The 15,471-nt window shown below is 35.1% G+C and overlaps 1 protein-coding gene across 1 annotated transcript in view; it reads right to left on the reverse strand.

Moving 5' to 3' along the window:
• The window catches only part of LOC133321209 (adenylate cyclase type 2), a 100,545-nt gene that overhangs the window by 27,670 nt on the left and 57,404 nt on the right, over nucleotides 1-15,471 (reverse strand). Inside the window, exons 2-3 of the mRNA XM_061530297.1 lie at nucleotides 4,254-4,387; nucleotides 2,599-2,796 (exon numbers count right to left, since the gene is read on the reverse strand). Coding sequence (XP_061386281.1) covers nucleotides 2,599-2,796; nucleotides 4,254-4,387 — 332 coding nt within the window. The remainder of the gene's footprint in view (nucleotides 1-2,598; nucleotides 2,797-4,253; nucleotides 4,388-15,471) is intronic.

Consider the following 15,471-nt stretch of genomic DNA (forward strand, 5'->3'; position numbering starts at 1 on the left):
TAGTATAATATTGAGCATCAGGTCTTCCTCTTTCCAAATCGGGTCATTTCATAAATATCTAATAAATAGTTCCAAAGTTATGGCCCCTAAAATGCAATTACCGAAAATATTACAAATATTCAAAAATAGCCTTAACTTTGTTTCTAGATCGATAATTCCGATTTTTGACAAATATCATCAAAAGAACTTAGTACAATATTAAGCATTAGATCATCCTCTTTCCAAATCGGGTCATTTCACAATTATCCAATAAATATTTCCAAAGTTATGGCCTCTAAAGTGAGATTACCGAAAACATGACAAAAATTCAAAAATTGTAGTAAATTTGTTTTTTTTACCGATATATCAGATTTTTGGTCAATCACATCGATATAACGTGATATTTTCTTGAGTACTAGAACCTTCTCTTTCCAAATCGGGCCACTTCATAAAAATCGAATGAATAGTTTCGATGTTATGGCCCCTAGAATGCATGTACCGAAAATAGGCCAAATTTCAAGATTTAAGGTAACTTTGTTTATTGGCCCATAACTCCAATTTTTGACCAATCACATCAAAAGAACTTAGTGTAATATTGAACATCAGATCTTCCTCCATTCAAATTGGGTGAATTTATAAACATCCAACAAATATTTTCAAAGTTATGGCCCCTAGAATGTCTGTACCAAAAATATGACAAAAACTCATAAATTTCGGTAACTTTGCTTTTTGACCGATAACTCCGATTTTTGACCAATAGCATTAAAAGAAATCAGAATAATATAGAGCATCAGATCTTCCTCTTTCAAAATTGCAACATTTCATAAAAATCGAATGAATACTTTCGATGTTATGGCCCATAGGATGCAATTACCGAAAATAGGGCAAAACTTCAAAATTTTAGGTAACTTTGTTTTTTGGCCCATAACTTTGATTTTTGACTAATCGCTTCAAGAGAACTTAGTGTAATATTGAACGTCAGGTCTTCCTCTTTGCCAATCGGGTCATTTCATACATATCCAATAAATATTTCCAAAGTTATGGCCCCTAAATTGAGATTACCGAAAATATGACAAATACTCAAATTTTTAGGTTAGTTTATTTATTAATTTAAAACTCCGATTTTTGACCAATTGTCTCAAAATAACTTAGTAAAATATTGAACCTCTGATCTTTCTATTTCCAAATCGGGTCATTTCATACATATCCAATAAATATTTCCAAAGTTATGGCCCCAAAATTGCGATTACAAAGGATATGAGGAAAATTCAAAAATGTCGGTAAATTAGTTTTTTGACCGATATCTCAGATTTTTGACCAATCACATCAAAATACTTTAATATGATATAGATAACCAGATCTTCCTCTTTCAAAAACGAGCCATTCCATAAAAATCGAATGCATATATTCGAAGTTATACACTTACCGAAAATATGACAAAATTTCGGTAACTTTGTTATTCGAAACATATCTAAGATTTTTTGCAAGCGACAACAATATAATTTGAAGAAATATTGAGTAGTAGGTCTTCCTCTTTCAAAATCGGGTCACTTTATAAAAATCGAATGAATATTTTCGAAGTTATGGGCCCTAGAATGCACTTATCGAAAATATTTCGTAATTTCGTAATTTTAGTTCACTTAGCTTTTTTACCTATAACTTCGATTTTTTTGCCAACTCATCGATATATCTCGATATAATCTTGATTATTACACCCTCCTCTTATCAAATCGGTTCATTTTATAAAAATCCAATAATTACTTTCTAAGTTATGACCAAACAAATAAGACTACCGAAAATACCACAAAATTTGCAAATTGTAGGTAACTTTGTTTTTTGGCAGATATCTCAAATTTTTGGTAAATTACATCAATATAACTCGATATACTTATAAGTACTAGATCTTCCTCTTTCCAAATTAGTTAGTTTCATAAAAATCTTTTGGTTACTTTTCAAGTTATGACCAAAAAATTTAGCAACAAGTACTGAAAATATGTCAAAATTCAAAATTTTAGGTAACTTTGTTTTTTGACCGATATCCCAGATTTTTGGTGTGACACATCTATATAACTCGATATAATCTTGAATCTTAGATCTTTCTCTTTCAAAATCGGAGCATTTCATAAAAATCAAATAAATATTTTCAAAGTTGTGATCCTTTTTATTTCTGGGCTGCCTGCCTCCTATCGTTGCCTAGAAACTATGCCTCCTTGAATTTTGTGCAGTGGTTGAGGTCTTTGCTTATCTATTTAATGTTGTCATTTGCCTCTAGGTGGCGTTATCTCCTGCCATTTCTATTTGGTATTGATGGTGAGAAGTTGCTTATTAGAAAGTCAAGGATACTTCGAAGATTAATTTCATCTGGAGAGGGGGTGTAAGCCTCTTTTTACAAACTACTCGATTACCACCAATACCCGATACTTTAATGAATAGTTCCAGTATCGCCCTTCCTGTTAGTCGAGCTCATACACATCTGTCCCGTCTCATTTAAAATTACACAAACTCAAATAGCACACACAAAAAGACAATTTGTCCCCTCCCTATTAATTACAGCTATCTAACTGCTACATTCACCACAGACCTCTCACCCATCCATCCAACCATCCCGTTTACACTTACCAGAAATACAGCAAATAATGGTAATGGCGCCAATTCTTCACCCGTAATTGCTGCTATCGTTCCCAGTGAGAATGTGGTCACAATGGCAAAAGCCAATGCCGCAGCGGGTGAACTCAAAACCGCAGGGAATTGTAGGGCAGTCAATATGCTGGCCGATATCAAGGCGGCTGAGGCCAGCAGCAATGTGTGGAAAAGTTCCTGAAAGGAAAAAAAGAAATAAGGATTATAATCGATATTTTTAAGGGTCTACTTTTAGGTGGGGATTTATAGCCTATCCACAAGGTGTGGGTTTATTAAAGATATGCTATAAAAATTATAGCCTATCCACAAGGCGTGGATTTTTTAAAAATTATTTTTGGGGCATACCCTAAGGCGTGGATTTTTTAAAAATTATTTTTGGGGCATACCCTAAGGCGTGGATTTTTTAAAAATTATTTTTATAGCCTATCCACAAGGCGTGGATTATTTTTATAGCCTATCCACAAGGCGTGGATTATTTTTATAGCCTATCCACAAGGCGTGGATTATTTTTATAGCCTATCCACAAGATTATTTTTATAGCCTATCCACAAGGCGTGGATTTTTTAAAGATTATTTTTATAGCCTATCCACAAGGCGTGGATTTTTTAAAGATTATTTTTATAGCCTATCCACAAGGCGTGGATTTTTTAAAGATTATTTTTATAGCCTATCCACAAGGCGTGGATTTTTTAAAGATTATTTTTATAGCCGTGGATTTTTTAAAAATTATTTTTGGGGCATACCCTAAGGCGTGGATTTTTTAAAAATTATTTTTGGGGCATACCCTAAGGCGTGGATTTTTTAAAAATTATTTTTGGGGCATACCCTAAGGCGTGGATTTTTTAAAAATTATTTTTGGGGCATACCCTAAGGCGTGGATTTTTTAAAAATTATTTTTGGGGCATACCCTAAGGCGTGGATTTTTTAAAAATTATTTTTGGGGCATACCCTAAGGTGTGGATTTTTTAAAAATTATTTTTGGGGCATACCCTAAGGCGTGGATTTTTTAAAAATTATTTTTGGGGCATACCCTAAGGCGTGGATTTTTTAAAAATTATTTTTGGGGCCATACCCTAAGGCGTGGATTTTTTAAAATTTATTTTTGGGGCATACCCTAAGGCGTGGATTTTTTAAAAATTATTTTTGGGGCATACCCTAAGGCGTGGATTTTTTAAAAATTATTTTTGGGGCATACCCTAAGGCGTGGATTTTTAAAAATTATTTTTGGGGCATACCCTAAGGCGTGGATTTTTTAAAAATTATTTTTGGCGTGGATTTTTCAAAAATTATTTTTGGCGTGGATTTTTTAGAGATTGTTTTTATAGCCTATCCACAAGGCGTGGATTTTGTAAAAATTATTTTTATAGCCTATCCACTAGGCGTGGATTATTTTTATAGCCTATCCACAAGGCGTGGATTTTTTTATAGCCTATCCACAAGGGATTATTTTTATAGCCTTTTAGGTGGGGATTTTTTTTTATTATTTTTAAGGGTCTACTTTTAGATGGGGATTTTTTAATTATTTTTAAGGGTCTACTTTTAGGTGGGGATTTTTTAAAAATAATTTTTGTAGCCTACATTCAGGCCTAGGGAAGCAGGGTATTTTTAAAAATTATTTCTATCCAATTACTTACCTGTTGGTATATCACACCAATTATAATTGAGACCACACATGCCACCAGCGATATCCACAGGCCGGAACGAAATAATGACTTACGCAATCGTTGACGATAGCGTGTATACAGGTCATCCAAGTGAATGTCCTCCGCTGTAATGAAAAGGGAAAAGAGAGAGGGGAGAAAATTATTATTAACCAACTAAAAGCTTGACAAAGAAAGGCAATGCAAATAAAATATGATTCCATTTCTCCTCCTCCGCTTAATAATAAAACTTAATGACACTTTTTTAAAAGCGCACAAGGCGTCACAGGACCTCTGAAATGGCCAGGATATAACTGGGACACAGCCTTTACACAAGCCATAATGCAAAACGAAATGAAATTGAAATAAAAGCCTACACTTTCTTTAAAAACGAAGATTGAAAGTGTCAAGTGATGGTTCGTGCCCCTTTGAAGGATGGAGGAGGTCATATTACAGGAAGAAAAGCCTTTCCAAGGAACAGCTGTCCACAATGATTGAGTTAATAATTTGTTGCAGGGTTCAGATTTTCAGTGGCAACTGAATAACCTCGTAAATTGTTTAAAAAGTTTTCCTCGTGAGTTCTCAAGTTTTAATGTTATCTGTGTGTTATTGTTTTTATTGGAGTTAAGACACTTTAATTCGTCCTTAATTGGACGAAGGATATAAAAAATCACATTTAATATTCTTAAAGGAGAATTCGTTTTCTTTTTGATGTATTATTAATTAGTTTGAAGATTAATGTTAGGCTAAGGGTGAGTTAGGGGCAGTTTTCTAAGTCAACACAAAGAAGAAAATGTTAAGATGGCCATTGAGGCGTATGAGGTATGTCGGTAGTTATACGCAACAGGACACGTTGCTTTAAAATATGAAGGGACCTTAAATAAAAAATAATTTTTGTAGACTAAAACAAGGTGTGGATTTTTTTTGTGACCGATATCTCAGAGCATCAGATCTTTCTCTTTCAAAATCTGGTAATTTCCTAAAAATCCAATGAATATATCCGAAGTTATGGCCTCTGGAATGCACTTACCGAAAATATGACAAAATTTCAAAATTTTAGGTAACTTTGTTTTTTGATCGATAGCAACAATATTTTACCAATTGCATCAAGATAACTTAGCATAATATTGAACATCAGATCTTCCTCTTCCCAAAATAGGGCAATTTTATAAAAATCGAATGAATATTTTCGAAGTTATGGCCCCTAGAATACACTTACTGAAAATATGACAAAATTTCAAAAATTTCGGTAACTTTGTTTTTTGACCGATAACTCCAATATTTTACCAATTGCATCAAAATAACTTAGTATAATATTGAGCATCAGATCTTCCTCTTCCCAAAATAGGGTAATTTTATAAAAATAGAATGAATATTTTCGAAGTTATGGCCCGTAGAATACACTTACTGAAAATATGATCAAAATTCAAAATTTTCGGTAACTTTGTTTTTTGACCGATAACTCCAATATTTTACCAATTGCATCAAAATAACTTAGTATAATATTGAGAATCAGATCTTCTTCTTTCCAAAATAGGGCATTTTTATAAAAATCGAATGAATATATTCGAAGTTATGGCCTCTGGAATGCACTTACTGAAAATATGACAAAATTTCAACATTTTAGGTAACTTTGTTTTTTGATCGATAACAACAATATTTTACCAATTGCATCCAAATAACTTAGTATAATATTTAGCATCAGATCTTCCTCTTCTCAAAATAGGGTAACTTTATAAAAATCCAATAAATATTTTCGAAGTTGTGGCCCCTAGAATACACTTACCGAAAATATGACAAAAATTCAAAATTTTCGGTAACTTTGTTTTTTGACCGATAACTCCAATATTTTACCAATTGCATCAAAGTAATTTAGTATAATATTGAGCACAGAAATTCCTCTTCCCAAAATAGGGTAATTTTATAAAAATCGAATGAATATTTTCGAAGTTATGGCCTCTGGAATACACTTTCTGAAAATATGACAAAAATTCAAAATTTTCGGTAACTTTGTTATTTGACCGATAACTCCAATATTTTACCAATTGCATCAAAGTAATTTAGTATAATATTGAACATCAGATCTTCCTCTTCCCAAAATAGGGTAATTTTATAAAAATCGAATGAATATATCCGAAGTTATGGCCCCTAGAATACACATACTGAAAATATGACAAAAATTCAAAATTTTTGGTAACTTTGTTTTTTGACCGATAACTCCAATATTTTACCAATTGCATCAAGATAACTTAGCATAATATTGAGCATCAGATCTTCCTCTTCCCAAAGAGCGTAATTTTATAAAAATCGAATGAATATATCCGAAGTTATGGCCCCTAGAATACACTTACCGAAAATATGATAAAAATTCAAAATTTTCGGTAACTTTGTTCTTTGACCCATATTTCAAAATATTGGTCAATCACATCAAAATAGCTCAATATAATCTTGAGTACTAGATCTTCATCTTTCCAAATCGGGTCGTTTCATAAAAATGGAATGAATATTTTCGATGTTATGGCCCCTAGAATACACTTACTGAAAATATGACAAAAATTCAAAATTTTAGGTAACTTTGTTTTTTGACCCATATCTCAAAATGTTGGTCAATCAGATCAATATATCTCGATGTAATCTTGAGTACTAGATCTTCCTCTTTCCAAATCGGGTCGTTTCATAAAAATCGAATGAATATTTTCGAAGTTATGGCCTCTGGAATGCACTTACCGAAAAATATGACAAAAATTCAAAAATTTCGGTAACTTTGTTCTTTGACCCATATCTCAAAATGTTGGTCAATCAGATCAATATATTTGTAATCTTGAGCACAAGGATCTTTTTTCCAAATCTATCGTTTCATAAAAATGAAATGAAGATTTTCGAAGTTATAGCCCCTTGAATGCACTTACTGAAAAAAAGCGATTTTTGTAGCCTATCCACAAGGCGTGGATTTTTTAAAAGCTATTTTTGTAGCCTATCCACAAGGCGTGGATTTTTTAAAAGCTATTTTTGTAGCCTATCCACAAGGCGTGGATTTTTTAAAAGCTATTTTTGTAGCCTATCCACAAGGCGTGGATTTTTTAAAAGCTATTTTTGTAGCCTATCCACAAGGCGTGGATTTTTTAAAAGATATTTTTGTAGCCTTAATTTGGTTTTCAATTTGAATATATAAAAAAATCTCCCCCCAAAGACAGTCCCACAATCCAATCCGAACTTTTCGATAAAGTAAATATTATTGAGGTTATGTAAATATTGCCACAATATGGCCAAAACAAATAACATTATGGCCAAAAAGAAGAAGAAGATAAAATAGACGACTATAAGAGAAGTAAGTCAAAACAAGTATCACATGGCTTAAATTAGTGGCCAATAAAGTAGAACAGACCCACAGGGATGTCTGAGTAGGTGTTGGAGGAATCAAGGGGGAAGGATAACCTGCAGAGGAAATGCTAAAAGCTTCGACAAAAAACCAACAACAACAACAGCAATATGGTAACAATATTTATGTTTACATTATGGTTCCGCCTTGACTAGGCATTGTCTGCAGATGCAGAACACAGAAAAAAATGCTGTGGGAACAGAAGTAAAGCCAAAGTAGGAAATTGCTGAACTTTGTGTGTGAACAAAAAACAACAACACTTCAGTAAATATTGTTTTAAGAAAACAAAAAAAAAAAAAAATCCGCAAACAATATTCTTCTGTGCGATAGTTCCGACATTTACACATTGAGGTCAGTGATAACTTTTGTTGCTGTTTGCTTTCATGTCCTTTTAACAGGACACAAGGTACACACAATGGAAATGGATGAAAAAAAAAACGACAGAAGGATATACAACTTGTTGCTCTTAATGGTCTCCCTTGACTTATGTGTCTTGGTGGATACAGCACCATTTACCTGAAATCGGTCGAAAATATATATGGAAGCTATATCTATATCTGCACCGATTTTCACGAAACTTAGCACACCTCATTGTACACCCAATTCAGTACCCTATGCCAAATTTCGTGAAAATCGAATGATATATAGGGGCTTTAGTGCACCAATTACCTTAAATCGGACGAAAATCTATATGGGAGCTATATCTAAATCTAATCCGATTTTCATGAAATTTAACACACATCATTCTAGACTCAATTCAGTACGCTGTGCCAAATTTCGTGCAAATCGAAAGATATTTAGGGACTTTGGTACACCATTTACCCTTAATCGGACGAAAATATATATGGGAGCTATATCTAAATCTGATTCGATTTTCACGAAACTAAGCACACATTATTCTAGGCTTAGTTTAGTACGCTGTGCCAAATTTCATGCAAATCGAGTGCTATATAGGGAGTTTGGTGCACCATTTACATAAAATCGGACGAAACTATATATGGGAGCTATATCTGAATCTGAAGCGATTTTCACGAAACTTGGCACACATCATTCTAGGCTTCATTCAGTACTTTGTGCCAAATTTCGTGCAAATCGAAGGATTATTAGGCACTTTGGTGCACCATTTACCTAAAATCGGACGAATCTATATATGGGAGCTATATCTAAATCTGAAGCGATTTCCACGAAACTTGGCACATATCATTCTAGGCTCAATTCAGTACGCTGTGCCAAATTTCGTGCAAATCGAAGGATATATATGGACTTTGGTACACCATTTACCTTAAATCGGACGAAAGTATATATATGGGAGCTATATCTAAATCTGAACCGATTTTCTTCAATTTCAATAGGGTTCGTCCTTGGGCTAAATAATTGACTTGTGCCAAATTTCATCTAATTCGAGTCAAAAATGAGACCTGTACTTTGTTTACAATTTAACATGGATGTACGGACAGACGGACGGACGGACGGACGGTCGGATATGCATAAATCGACTTAGAAAGTGATTCTATGCATATTCTCAAAAGGACCCCTTTGTCTATCTCGTTTCCTTTTGCCTGTTACAAACATATTCACACATACATAACACCCTGTACTACAGAGTGGTGAAGGGTATAAAAAGGGGGTTATATGGGGACTACCCCTAAAAGGGGGCAAATATTAATAATTTCTGGGAGGGAGGTTCGTTACCATATATGACTACAAAATACCAAATTACAAAGAATTTGGTTGAAAAACGCCTTCAAGAACCCCAAAATACCGAAAATTCGGAGGGTACCCTTATATGGGGGCTACCCGATAAAATTGACCTGTATTTATAATTTTTTGTGGAGAGATTTGGTACCTATTAAGAACTCAAAATACTATATTACAATCAATTCGGTCGAAAAATACGATCTGAACCTCCCAAAATACCGAAGATTTGGGGGGTACCCTTATATGGGGCTAGCCGAAAAAATGGACCTATATTTATAATTTTTCTGTGGAGAGATTTGGGATCTATTAAGAACTCAAAGTACTAAATTTCAGTGAATTTGGTTGAAAAACGCGCTCAAGAACCTTAAAGTACCGAAAATTGAGGGAGACCCCTATATGGGGGCTACCCGAAAAAATGGACCTATATTTATAATTTTTAGTAGAGAGATTTGCTACCCAATAAGAACCCAATGTAGTAAATTTCAGCGAATTCGGTTGAAAAACGCGCTCAAGACCCCCAACATATCGAAAATTCAGGGGGTACCCTTATATGGGGGCTACCCGAAAAAATTGACCTATATTTATAATTTTTAGTGGAGTAATTTGCTACCCAAAAAGAACCCATTGTAGTAAATTTCAGCGAATTCGGTTGAAAAACGCGCTCAAGAACCTCAAAATACCGAAAATTCTGAGGGTACCTTATATGGGAGCTACCCGAAAAAATGAACCTATATTTATAATTTTTAGTGGGGAGATTTGCCACCTAATAAAAACTGAAAATACAAAATTACAGCCAATTCGGTCGAAAATACGATCAGAACCTCTAAAATACCGTTATAGGGGGGCTATCCGAAAAAATGGACCTATATTTATAATTTTTAGTGGAGTAATTTGGTACCCAATAAGAAGCCAAAGTACAAAAAAGCGAATTCGGTTGAAAAACGCGCCAAAGAACCCCAAAATACCGAAAATTGGAGGGTATCCTTCTATGGGGACTATCCGAAAAAATGGTCCCATGTTCATAATTTTTTGTGGAGAGATTTGCTACCCAATAAGAACTCAAAGTACTAAATTTCAGCGAATTCGGTTGAAAAACGTGCTCAAGACCCCTAAAATATTGAAAATTGGAGGGTATCTTTATATGGGAGCTATGCCTAAACGTGGACCGATGTAGCCCATCTTCTAATTTGACCTACCTGCAGACAAAAGACTCTACTCTATGCAAATTTTCGGCGATCTATCTCAATTCGTTTAGACGCTAGAGTGATTACAACAGACGGACGGACAGGCGGACATACTTATATATACTTTATAGGATCGGAACTGATTATTTCGATGCGTTACAAACGAAAAAACAAAATTAATATACCCTCCATACTATGGTGGAGGGTATAAAAAATTATTTTTAAAACATCGACGGCTTTTGTTAGACCCTTAAAAATATTTTTTTTAAATTCCGTTTTGCCTGAATATCCTTTTTATGCCTTCTTGGAATCCTTGAAGGTCCCGCAAACCCTTTGTCTCACTTCGATTTGGAAAAATTAATTACAAATTATTTCTCACCCATAATCACCGCTTTCACCCAGGCAATAATTTATCATGCCGATAAAGAGAATGTCCTTTCTGTAAAGATCGCTGTGACATGATAATAAATGGTAGACAGCCAGCCAGGAGGGCAGACAGCCAGCCAGGAGGGCAGACAGCCAGCCAGCCGGGCTGGCAGACAAACAACTTGGCCTAGCAGGCAGACTTCGGTTTTGTTGAAATGACAAATATCCAATATGTCAACTTGTTGAAGGTAACTATTAATAATAGACCCCTACACCTCCGCCCTCCCTCTTTCACTACATGGAAGGACGAAGTCATCAGCATAACAGGTTGGCAGGACTAAGGCAAATTTAAGGACGAAAAGTCAGTCGAAGAATTTTCTTTTATTTCTGATTACAAATGACTCAATAATAATTTGTTTTTGTAATAGTTTCGGAATTTCTTGTTGTTGTTGTAGTTGTTATAAATTACCTTGTTGTTGTATTTAATGTTCCGCAAATAATAATCAACAGGGAATCAGTTATAACCTCAACATTTATCACACACACACACACATAACCATATATAACGTATTAATAACATGGCTTTTCAAAACACTCATACGCCCAGGAGGTCATTGGACCTCTAAAAAATGGGGGAGGGGACCGATGTTTCGGAAAAATTGCTGGGGGTTCCGATATCAATAACCTTCCACCGAACACAAAAAAGGACAACCCTATTCCCATGCCTAATGTTTTCCATATTTATTGGAAATTGCATGTCGACAACAGCCACATGGCAGGGAGGTCAGGTCAATCAACGATGTCAATGCGGCAAAATGAGATGCAGATTTTTTTTCCTAGCAAGGAGTGGATTTTATTATTATAAAATTATTTTTAAAGGATCCTGGCAAGATTTTTATAAATTATTTTAAGGGTCTACCACAAGGCTTGGATTTTTTAAAAAATATTTTTAAGGCCTATCCGCAAGGAGTGGATTTTTTAAAGTTTTTTTAAGACCTATCCACAGGACGTGTTTGTTTTAAAAATTATTTTTTAAGGACTATTTACAAGGCGTGGATTTTTTTATACCCTCCACCATAATATGGAGGGTTTATTAGTTTTGTTTTTCCGTTCCGTGTAACACATCGAAATGAACATTTCCGACCCTATCAAACCTATCCGCATGTCCGTCTGTCTGTTGTAATCACTCTAGCGTCTAAACGAATTGAGATAAATCGCCAAAAATTTGCATACAGTAGAGTTTTCTGTCTCTAGGCTGGCAGGTCAAGTTCGAAGATGGGCTACATCGGTCCACGTTTAGACCTAGCTCCCATATAAGGGTACCCCTCAATTTTCGGTATTTTGAGGTTCTTGAGCGTGTTTTTCAACTGAATTTGCTGGAATTTAGTACTTTGAGTTCAATAGGTCCATTTTTCCGGATAGCCCCCATATAAGGGTACCCTCCAATTTTCGGTATTTTTGGGGTCTTGAGCGCGTTTTTCAACCGAATTCGCTGAAATTTACTACATTGGGTTCTTATTGGGTAGCAAATCTCTCTACTAAAAATTATAGGTATAGGTCCACTTTTTCTGGTAGTCCCCCATATAAGGGTACCCCCCAATTTTCGGTATTTTGGGGGTTCTTGAGCGCGTTTTTCAACTGAATTCGCTGAAATTTGATACATTGGGTTCTTATTGGGTAGCAAATCTCTCTACTAAAAATTATAGGTATAGGTCCACTTTTTCTGGTAGTCCCCCATATAAGGGTACCTCCCGAATTTTCGGTATTTTGGGGTTCTTGAGCGCGTTTTTCAAACGAATTCGCTGAAATTTAGTACTTTGAGTTCTTATTAGATGACAAATCTCCCCACAAAAAATTATAGATATAGGTTAATTTTTTCGGATAGCCCCCATATAAGGGTACCCCACCATTTTTCGGTATTTTGGGGTTCTTGAGCGCGTTTTTCAACCGAATTCACTGAAATTTGCTACAATGGGTTCTTATTGGGTAGAAAATCCCTATACTAAAAATTATAAATATAGGTCCATTTTTTCGGGTAGCCCCCATACAAGGGTACCCTCCAATTTTCGGTATTTTGGGGGTTTTTAGCGCGTTTTATAACTGAATTCGCTGAAATTTTTTACATTGGGTTCTTAGTGGGTAGCAAATCTCTCCACCAAAAATTATAAATATAGGTCAATTATTTCGGGTAGCTCCCATGTAAGGGTACCCCCTCATTTTCGATATTTTGGGGGTTCTGATTGTATTTTTCGATCGAATTGCCTGTAATTTAGTATTTTGAGTTCTTATTGGGTAGCAAATCTCTCCACAAAAAAATTATAAATATAGGTCCATTTTTTCCGATAGACCCCATATAAGGGTTCCATCCAATTGTCGCTATTTTGGGGGTCTTGAACGCGTTTTTCAACCGAATTCGCTGAAATTTTGTACATTGGGTTCTTATTAGATGACAAATCTCCGCACTAAAAATTATAAATATAGGTCAATTATTTCGGGTAGCTCCCATGTAAAGGTACCCCCCGAATTTTCGGAATTTTGGGGTTCTTAAACGCGTTTTTCAACCGAATTCGCTGAAATTTACTACATTGGGTTCTTATTTGGTAGCAAATCACTCTACTAAAAATTATTAATATAGGTCCATTTTTCAGATAGTCCCCATATAAGGGTACCCCCAATTTTCGGTATTTTGGGGGTCTTGAGCGCGTTTTTCAACCAAATTCGATGATATTTAGTACTTTGGGTTCCTATGGGGTAGCAAATCACTCTACTAAAAATTATAGATACAGGTCCATTTTTTCGGATAGCCCCCATATAAGGGTACCCCCGCAATTTTCGGTATTTTGAGGTTCATGAGCGCGTTTTTCAACCGAGTTTGCTGAAATTTAGTACTTTGAGTTCCCATTGGGTAGCAAATCTCCCCACCAAAAATTATAAATATAGATCCACTTTTTTTGGTAGTCACCATATAACGGTACCTCCCAATTCTTCGGTATTTTGGGGGTTCTTGAGCGCATTTTCCAACTGAATTCGCTGAAATTTAGTACTTTGAGTTCTTATTGGGTGGCAAATCTCTCCACAAAAAATTATAAATATAGGTCATTTTTTTCCGGCTAGCCCCCATATAAAGGCACCCCCCGAATTTTCGGTATTTTGAGGTTCTTGAGCGCGTTTTTCATCCGATTTCACTGAAATTTTGTACATTGAGTTTTTATTGGGTGGCAAATCTCCCCACTAAAAATTATAAATATAGGTCAATTTTTTCGAATAGCCCCCATATAAGGGTACCCCCCCAATTTTCGATATTTTGGGGTTCTTTGGCGTGTTTTTCAACCAAATTCTTTGTAATTTGGTATTTTGTAGTCGTATATGGTAACTAACCCCACTCCCAAAAATTATTAATATTCACCCCCTTTTAGGGGTAGTCCCCATATAACCCCCTTTTTATACCCTTCACCACACTGTGGTACAGGGTATTATATCTTTGTGCATATGTTTGTAACAGGCAAAAGGAAACGAGATAGACACATGGTTCCTTTTGAGAATATGCATAGAATCACTTTCTGAGTCGATTTATGCATGTCCGTCCGTCTGTCCATCTGTCTCTGCATGTTAACTTGTAAACAAAGTACAGGTCGCATTTATGATCCGATTTGGATGAAATTGGTCATAGGTCACTTTTTTGGCCCAAGGACGAACCCTATTGAAATTGGGAAAAATCGGTTCAGATTTAGATATGGCTCCCATATATAGTTTCATCCGATTTAAGGTAAATGGTGCACCAAAGTCCCTATATAACTTTCGATTTGCACGAAATTTGGCGCAACGTAATGAATAAGGTCTAGAATGATGTGTGTTAAATTTCGTGAAAATCGGTTCAGATTTAGATATAGCTCCCATATATATTTTCGTCCGATTTAAGGTAAATGGGGCATCAATGTCTCTAGATATCTTTCGATTTGCACGAAATTTGGCACAGCGTACTGAAATAAGTCTAGAATGATGTGTGTTAAGTTTCGAGAAAATCGCTTCAGATTTAGATATAGCTCCCATATATATGTTCGTCCGATTTAAGGTAAATGGTGCACCAAACTCCCTATATATCTCTCGATTTGCACGTAATTTGGCATAGTGTACTGCACTGAGTCTAGAATGATGTGAGTTAAGTTTCGTGAAAATTGGTTCAGATTTAGATATAGCACCCATATATATTTTCATCCGATTTTATGTAAATACTACACCAATGTCCTTAGATACCATTCGATTTGCACGAAATTTGGCACAGAGTACTCAATTAAGTCTAGAATGGAGTGTGCTAAGTTTCATGAAAATCGGTTCAGATTTAGATATAGCTCCCATATATATTTTAGTCCGATTTTAGGAAAATGGGCCGCCAAAGCCCGATTTGCACGAAATTTGGCACGGCGTAATGAATTAGATCTAGAATGATGTGTGCGAAGTTTCGTGAAAATCGGTTCAGATTTAGATATAGCTCCCATATATATTTTCGTCCGATTTTATGTAAATCGTACACCAATGTCCCTCTATATCCTTCGATTTACACGAAATTTTGCATAACGTACTGAAT

The sequence above is a fragment of the Musca vetustissima genome, unplaced genomic scaffold (genome assembly GCF_032173495.1).
Source record: "Musca vetustissima isolate MV318-11 ecotype Yass unplaced genomic scaffold, APGP_CSIRO_Mvet_v1 utg8326, whole genome shotgun sequence".
In the NCBI taxonomy this organism is placed as follows: Eukaryota; Metazoa; Arthropoda; class Insecta; order Diptera; family Muscidae; genus Musca; species Musca vetustissima.